The 9450-nt window shown below is 33.5% G+C and overlaps 1 protein-coding gene across 1 annotated transcript; it reads right to left on the bottom strand.

The window, feature by feature from the left end:
* Nucleotides 1–1075: 1075 nt before the first annotated feature.
* On the bottom strand, nucleotides 1076–1654 carry LOC126885404 (EPM2A-interacting protein 1-like). The gene has a single exon (XM_050651970.1). It carries the CDS (start codon nucleotides 1652–1654, stop codon nucleotides 1076–1078), a length of 579 nt encoding a protein of 192 aa, XP_050507927.1.
* Between the last annotated feature and the right edge of the window lie 7796 nt (nucleotides 1655–9450).

Here is a 9450-nt window from a genome sequence, read left to right as displayed (position 1 = left end):
TTATAAGCTTATGGTCTTTAATCTAGGATAGAATGTACTGGTATGTCATAGATATAACATTTTTTATTTAATATAATCGAAATAGCCTAAAAAGGTCATTTCAAAAAGGTAGAAAAAACAAGGAACTAGTGTATTTATAAACTCCTTAACATTGAAGATAAAACTGGTTCTGATTCTATACAAATCATATTGTCTATTGAAATTCATCGAGATCATCATCTGCCAATCTTTACATCCACTATTGGACATAGGTCTTCTTCATTTTCTTCCAGTGTTCTATATCTTCTTCTTTCTGCATCAAATGTCATAGAATGACAAGTGAGTTGTCAAATGAAAATTTTAACGAGAAAATGTCCCAGATCCGAAAACATTAAGACCTCTACCGTAGAATCAATTTCTGGGCACATCCTTAATCTCTGCCTTCTACAATTTACAAGGCACGCAGACGACGAATAAAGGAGGCGAAAGGGACTCTACAATATGCAGTCACATTCCGTCCATTAGGTACTCTAGGAAAAAATTGCAACGAAAGTTGGTTCCGTGTACGAACAATATGAGTAAGGTGAAAAATAAAAGACAGCTTGTTTCCTTTCGGTAAATGAAACATATAAGCTATCGTTCATTTGGAAGCTTATAACCCAAAGATGGTCTTAAAGAAGAGAAAATTTATTTCGAACTTTCGGTTCCAGAGTTGCAACCATAAGTACTGTTTTAAATTCGCCGAACTAGTACAGTCATACATATTGGACACACGCCTTAGTAAGACTAGCACAAATATACTCCGGTTTTTTTATCACTTCTGGTTAAAAAGTTGTAACATTATAGTCCAGGGGTGTCCAACTTGCAATGCCTCAAGGGCCAAAACTAAAACCTTTGATGTTGTCGCGGGCCATATAATAATTTTGTTACAAGTAATAACAAAATAAAGTGAGGTATAAAAATAATTAAAACAAAAAAGAGTATTATTTCTTTTATTGCTCAACAACTACATTTTTTTATAAACGGAAAATTTATTGATAACACTTTTCAGTAATCAAGACAAACATTGCAAAAGCAACGAAAAAGATGTATCCAATTAGTGTGAGGACTGTGGTCGATCGGCTTCATCTACCAATGAAGAAATGTCCACCTCCAGTTCAGTTGTAAACAGTCTCATAAGATGACGTAAGGAAGAATCGGTAAGGTTGCTTCTGTTTTTGTTTTTTATGTATTTCATGGAGGAAAAGGCACTTTCACATGTATATGTGCTTCCGAACATTGACGTCATTTTCAGTCCAAAATCTCGCAGGTTTGGGAATTTCTCTTTTGACAGTAATTTGAAAAATTCAGGTCCCTTTTCTTGTCTGGTGATTAGGAACATGTCTGCTCGAAGATCACATAACTCAAGCTGTAAGTTGGGTGGTTGATCATCAATGGTTGCTCCAAGAGGGTTATTATAAAGTAGTACACTGCTTTTGAGACCTTCAATTTCTTCAAATCTTGTATTGAATTCATCAAAAACTTGTTCAATTTGTGAAATGCAGGATGAAAACTCAATATTTTCCTCACCGTTGAATTCTTCTGCTATTTGCAGACAGCTAGGGAAGTGTGTCAGTTTGTTCTTTTCCAAAGCCCGTTTAAACACGTTCAGCTTATTCCGGAATCCGTTCATCATTCTATCAACTCTGAAACCGTCTGGTTTCTTCCTTGAAGACTCAAGTTTAACATGTTAAGATGATTAGTCAGATCTGTTATAAAAGCTAAGTGTCTTAAGAATTCTGGATCCTTAAACTTCTCTTCCAGTTCAGTTGTGTCAGATGAAACGTATTTGTTGAGGAATGCAGGGATTTCCTTTCTTATGGCAAAAAATCGTTCCATGCACTTTCCTGCACTCAGCAACCTTACATGGTTGTACATTAGCAAGTCTCCATACTCAGCCTCTGTCTCCACTAAAAACTGCTTAAGTTGCCTGTGTAAAAGAGATCGATTTCCACCTCTAATCATATTTATAATCTTAATCACGGTTTGGAAAACTTGATCTTCCTTGACTGATTTTCCACATAAAGCTCCCTGATATATAATACAATGAATTATTGGGCAAGTGACACCATTCTCTCGAAGCAGACCCACTAATCCAAATTTTTTACCTGTCAATTCTCTCAACTGTTTTCTTCACAGCCTCATAGATGTCTTTTCCTTTTGTTGTTCCATAAAGAGGACAAATATCAAATAACTCCTCTTTACTGGTAAAATCATCAAAAGTAGTGCGCACCATATTAACAGCTGACTAACATCGGTTTGATCAGTGCTTTCATCCAAACAAAGTGAGAAATATGAACTTTTCTTAACCAGGCTATGCATAGATTTTTCTACTTGCTCACCCATAGCAACAATCCTTCTTTGTATGCTTTGATGTGAAAGTGGCACTGATTCAAATTTCTCCGCCATTTTAGAATCACCGAAAGCTTTGGTCATTTCAACAGCACATTTTTTTATCAAATTGCCATCAGTGAAAGGTTTTTTTGCCTTTGCCAGCTCAAGCGACACGGCATAAGATGCATGCAAAGAATGCGTTTGAGAGTGTAATATTTTACTGAACATACCAGTTTGCTGTTTAAGATTTTTCTTCAAATCTGCAACTAGGGCACACCGACTTTCATTTGTGTACGTAGCATACTTATTTTCATGCACTGTTGTGTAATGCCTTCTCACATTATATTCTTTAGGCACTGAAACGACATTCATGCACACTAAGCACTGCAACTTTCCATTATTGTTAGCAATCAAGTAATCACTCTCCCAACTTTCTTTGTAAATTCTGTTCTCACTATCAATTTTCCGTTTTACTGATTTTACACTCATTATTGTATAAGAGGAATCAAGACAAAGAATTAATCAAGTTCACTGTTCACTAGCAACGTAATAGATTAGCCGACTAGCCTACGTGTCAGTAGCACACTGGCACGATGGCGGCTAGCGACGGATAGTAAGCAGTGGGAGGTGTGGCCTGCGTGAACTGTGATGCGCAGTAATCAGTGCAGTTCTCATAGTGGTGGAGGACGATTGTGTTCGTTACACGTCCGCGAAGCGGCACGCGGTACAGTACTTGTGATGTAAAAACACTGCCAACCATAAAATATAAATTAAAAAATCTTTTTTCACAGTGGCAGCATTTAAAGAAAATATATGCTTTTCGAAAATCTTACGTGGGCCACAACAAATAGCCTCGCGGGCCGGATGCTGCCCGCGGGCCGCCAGTTGGACAACCCTGTTATAGTCAAAGAAATAGTACATGTGATATAGCAATCGACGCGTATTAAAATTCGAGCTTCAGTATTTAGGGCCGGTAAAGCTCACTTTAAGCCTCAGATTAGGCTTTAACCTTAGATGTCAGAATTTCCACTTCAATTTGAGGCTTAAGCCTAGGCTTAAACCAAATAATTTTAAGCTCGAGCGGGAATTGGTTTAAGCATTTGCTTAAATTTTTTTTTCTGTTTTTTGAGATTATTTTTATAAATTATTAATAAATTATAAAGTATATATATTTTGAAAACCAAATTTGGATACTAACGTTATTATTATTATTAACCTTCCGATGGCCAACCTTTTTTTGTTACACGGATGACCAAGGGGGGGAAATGACCTTAGGTCAAAAATGTCAAAAATTAAAATTAACAAAAAAATGAAGTTTTAAAAATTACTTTATATCATTCAGCCAGTCACAACATGAGTATTAGTGTCATGTGTAGTGTGTATGTTGAGTATGTGTCTTGTTACTTTGCAAAGTCGACGTCATTAGCGTAAAACTACTTGGAATTACACATTATAGACGGTATTTTACTAAACATCAACTTTAGAATATATTTTTTATTCGTAAAATATAGGGAATTTCTTTTATTTCAAAATATGAGGATATCCAGAATGATATTAAAGTTAAATAAAAAAATAATGCGTTTAAAATTGAAAATACTTTTGAATTTATTAAAGAAAAACATAAGCCACAATTTCCCCCGCTTGGTCATCCGAAGGTTAACATTATTAATATTCTTACTCCTTTTGGAAGGTGTAGACACCTGAAAATTATTTTTTCTACGAGGGTGCAAAAATGTCTACTTTCGCACACGCATTTTAGGTTAGAAAGTTTTACTTTTCCGCACGCGTGTTACTTTTCTGCGCGCGTTTTACTTTTCCGCACGCGTTTTACTTTTCCGCACGCGTGTTAATTTAGATATGTTAATATGGTCTTAAAGTAGTTATAATACATGCAATAGACTATAGACTAATATTTAGGGCCGGTATTTTAATAGCTACTTAAGCTTTTGCTTAGCTAAGCCTGTGTCAAAAGTTAAGGAGAAGCTTAAGCTGGGTGCTGTATTTCCATCATTCTCTTAACTATACTGATGCTCAGCTGTAAAGTTAATTGGTTTGGTACCTCTGAATACGTCAAAGTGCCAGAGCTAACTGTTCTGAGGTAAAAACCACTACTGTTGGCATTTAATTTTATCTTGTCATCTGTATCAATGTTATTTGTACTTCACTAAATTTTATGTACATGGTACATGTGTTTTTAGTTTATTGTCTATATTTTCTCTGGTTATATTTTTATTGTTATTTTGCATAAGCAATACAGTTGAGTCCGCGAGTCTTTACCCGTGCGTCATTAATACCCGACGAGATAAAACACATACTTTTTATCTAGCATCATTCTCTTCCACGCATGAAACTCATGACAAACCAGCTGACGTTTGTTATTAAGTAAAAACACATGTTATTTTTATGAACCATCTAGACTCAGTGCATTGAAAAGAGATAGGTATAAAAAAGGCGATTCGGTATGTTTTCATATTTTAAGCACAATTTGTTTGACGTTTCTGCTTTGTTTAATTTTGTGGCTGTCAGTCAGTTGAATTTTTTGCGGTTTTTGCCAAATTTTTGCGTTTTGAAGTTTCTTTATATTACACAAACAGTTGTTTTCACAACTAATTTTATATTGGGCTTTGAAATTTTAAGGTAAATAATTATATTTTGGCAATTAATATGTAAAACATACAAAGCTAACGTCATTCACACAGTAAAGAAATGACTGTTTAGATTTCAGTCAAAGTGAATAAAATAACAAAAATAAAATATGTTATTGAATTTTTTTATAAATGGTTTATTTATTTATTAATCAATAATGACAAAATAATTTATTAAGCTACATCAAATATAGCTGTAATTCTGCACAAAAATTTTGAAGCAAAACTTACATTTGACATTCTATATATTTGATAACGTCAAATTTTATAACAAAAACCCGTAATCGGAACAGTAGCCACTTTCTGTCAGTTGTTGTTGCGTGAAATAGATTTCCGACTTATTTCGTATGCTTTAAATGATGACGCACGGGTAAAGACTCGCGGACTCAACTGTAGATCCGTCTTCGTAATTTGGTTCATTGGATATATTCCTTAAAATGTCAAATTGGAATGTAAGTTTATTTTTTTAAAATAAATATACCTACCAAGCATTGTAGAAATAAACAATTTTCATGTGCCTACGCCTTCCAAAAGTAGTAAGAATTTTAATAATCGTTATTACGATTAATAAATTAATAGATTATTATTTAATAATCCAATAATAACGTTATTACTTAAAAGTTGGTTTTCAAAACAACTCTATAATTAATAATATATAAAAATAACCTCAAAAAGGAGAAAACAAATTTGAAGCAAAGGCTTATACCAACTCCCGCGCGAGCTTAAAATTATTTATTGGTTTAAGCCTAGGCTTAAGCCGCAAATTGAAGTGGAAATACAAGCATCTAAGCTTAAGCAAAGGCTTAAAGTAAGCTTTGGCTTAAGTGAGGTTGGAAATACCGGCCCTAGGATATTATTTACTAATTTATTTCAAATATATCTTATTGTGTTCATGTTTTAATGAAATTAACGCGAGAATTCGATGAAATAAAATAATTTTGACATAATATTCGAAAGTCAAATCATTAGACAATAACAGTGGTTTTGACTCGTCGTCATGGAAACCAAGATCGTCGTCATGCTAACCAATTATGCTGAAACTTTGGTTTTGACAACCTTGTCAAATAATTAATTTGTGTAAGTATGTTCATATTAATTAAATTAATTGATTAAGATTTGTAAGTATGACTTTCTGCACTTGTTAGGAAAATAACTATTTCCTAACTAGTGCGGAAAGTGATACTTTCACGCATGAGAGTGCCGTTGACCCGAACGACGCGATAGCGGAGTTCGGGCGAGCAGTCGAGTGCTAGGAAGACACTTTTCGCATGAGTTAGGAACAATATTTTTTCTAGGAACGTACGTTTAGAAAAAAGCCACAAAAAAATAGAGTTATATCAATTTTTATTTAGAAGTGAAAATACACAAATTAATTCTTTGACAAGGTTGTCAAAACCAAACTTTCAATATAATGGGTTACCACGACGATGATATTGGTTTCCATGACGACGATTCAAGACCATTGTAATTGTCTACTGATCTGACTTTTAAATATTATGTCAAAATAATTTTATTTCATCTAATTATCAGTAGGAATTGCACAAGAGCTCTAAAATTATCGAATTTTCTCCGAGTGACACTTTGAGAGTTTTAATTTCACGACCCGAAGGGGAGTGAAATTATGTCAAAGTGTCACGACGGCCAAAATTCGATAATAATTTTAGAGATCCAGTGCAATTTGTTGCGATTATTTCATGAATAAAACTGTTCAAAACAAAAATTTTATTGTGATTTAGTTATGTAAGTACAAATTAGTACAATTAAACACACAGTTGTTATAAATATTTGACAGTTGAAAGTCATCACTTATAATTTTTAAAACATTAATTGTCATTAATGTCACCGAATGTATTTTTTCGTAGCAACGAAGGGCATCTGACGTAATATACTTGACGACGGGATATTATCAAAAATTATCAGGTATAATATCACAAGATAGTGAGAATAAACTGATAGTAATGCGACAGTTTTTCGAAAATTTGTTGTCTGGCAATAGACACAAGAGCCCGCAGGGCTCGAGTGGCTATTGCCCAGTGACAACAAATTTGAGTAAAAATGAAGCATTATTTTCTTATTTATTCTTACTGTCGTGTGATATTCGTAAGATTATTTTTTAATACGTGTATTATGGATATTTTCTTAAATGAGACAGTTGTCAAAACTAGGAAAATAGTTGCCTTTAACCAGAAAAAATCTACTTAAACAAATTCTATCGGTAATTTTCTACAGTAGATAATTCTCAGTATAATTTTAATCTGATTGGATCAAATATCTTACTATATGATTGGAAGTTAAAATCTATAAAAAAAATCAGTTTAATTTTTATTTCTGTAGCTTTCTGTTGGTCAGAATCTCCTATGAATGAAATAATCGCGCTAATTTCATTAAAACATGAACACAATAAGATAAATTTGACATAAATTAGGAAATATTATCTAAATATTAGTTTATTTCATGTATTGTAATATATTGTAATGCTAAATTACAAGGTATTTTACTTTCCCGCACGCCGTGCGGGAAAATTTACTTCACGCCATGCGGGAAAGTGCAACTTTTTGGAAACAAAATGCGTTCATGAAAGTGGCTCTTTTAGCACGGCTGTAGAACAATAACTATATTTCTACAATGCTTGGTATATTTAATTTACAAAAGTAAACTTACATTCCAATTTGACATTTTCTGGTATATATCCAATAAACAAAATTACAAAGATGGAGCTTCTATTGCTTATGCAAAATAACAATAAAACATATAACCAGAGAAAATATAGACAATATACTAACAACACGTGTACTTTGTACAGAAAATTAAATGAAGTAAAAATGAGACAGGTACAGATGACAAGATAAAATTAAATATCAAAAATAAGTGCGTTCGCGGGTGCCTGTCGGCGACTAGTAGGCGACAAATTAGCAGCAAAACGCATGCGCACTTTAAAATGATATAAATAATATCGTTAATAGATAAACATACAAGGTATATTAACCTGGTATAATTTAATAATTAGTTATTAATATTAATTAAAAGTAAATATACCTTGTATATTTATGTATTAACGGTATTATTTATATTAAGTGACGTTAGAAAATGTCGGCGACAATTTGTCAACTGTACCCGCGAACGCACCTATTATTGGTTTTCACCTCAGAACAGTTAGTTCTGGAATTTTGACGTATTCAGAGGTAACAAACCAATAGGGCTTTTCATCGATTGTCATTTGGTTCGAGCTTCTGTCATGTGTCACATAATATTAATATATCTACGTCATACGTTATTGATATATACCAATGATACAAACAAGATACAAACCAAAGACGTATGACGCAGATATATTAATATTATGTGACACATGACAGAAGCTCGAAACAAATGACAATCGATGAAAAGCCTTATTAAATTGACAGTTGAGGACCAGTTCAGTTAAGGAAATGATGGAAATACGGCACCCAGCTTAAGCTTTTCCTTAACTTTTGACAGAGGCTTAGATAAGCAAAAGCTTAAGTAGCTGTTGAAATACCGGCCCTTAATGTGAACCGGTGTAATGTGGAATGGTTAAATCTGGCGACAGGCGGCTTGGCAAAAATGACTGAAAATTAGTGAAATCGTATATCAATCAATACAAAGTTACACGAAAAGTTCAAATATCGACTTCCGGTTATACTTCCGGTCACGTTCGGAGAAAACCTAGGACCTACGAAGTCTATTTGCTTTTTTATTCGTTTCTTAATAGTAATAATGTATGAACAACCTCTTATTTTTAAGCCAGGAGCATATAGTTCGTCTCAGACCATTTTTTCCTCAATCGTTTCCTCCATTATGAGACGCAAATCGTTATATTTTTCTCATTATCATTTGGAATTTGCAATAAATATAGACTTGTTATAAACAAATGTGTAACATCCAATGAGGTGGAATATATTAAGACTTTTTTCGTTTGATGAAAGGATGATGTGACATTTTTAATTATCTCTCGAATTCCAACCACTTGTTAGAAATCGGCTTGTGTGACTTCGGCTTCTATCGGCAGCCAAGATACTGAAAACCATAATGCGACAATTTTTAAAAACTTGTTGCCTGGCAGTAGACACGAGAGCCCGGAGGTCTCGAGTGATTATTGCCGAATGGAAACAAGTTTAAGAAAAATTGGAGCATTATTTTCTTACCTCTTCTTACTATCGTGTGATATTCCAATTATTGCGACACACATTTTTCAACTTGTCAAAGTGAACAGCACAGTTTAGCAAATAAAAGAGACGAAGATATCCATAAAATATTAGTTAAAATGATTTAAAAAGACAGTTTTATTTATGAAATAATCTTACCAAAGTAAACTAGAGCGCTTAAAATTGCCGATTTGTATTGTCTTCGTGATAATTTGGCATTAGATGCAGAACTATAATAGACCAGGAAGGATATCGGTTTTTAGGTGGATGTGAGAGGTGGCATTCGGATT

The sequence above is a fragment of the Diabrotica virgifera genome, chromosome 5 (genome assembly GCF_917563875.1).
Source record: "Diabrotica virgifera virgifera chromosome 5, PGI_DIABVI_V3a".
NCBI lineage: Eukaryota > Metazoa > Arthropoda > Insecta > Coleoptera > Chrysomelidae > Diabrotica > Diabrotica virgifera.
This window is presented reverse-complemented; position numbering and strand designations above follow the sequence as displayed.

Excerpts from the sequence above, each read along its gene's own strand:
- LOC126885404 (XM_050651970.1), bottom strand. The coding sequence starts at position 1,654 with ATGATGAACGGATTCCGGAATAAGCTGAACGTGTTTAAACGGGCTTTG.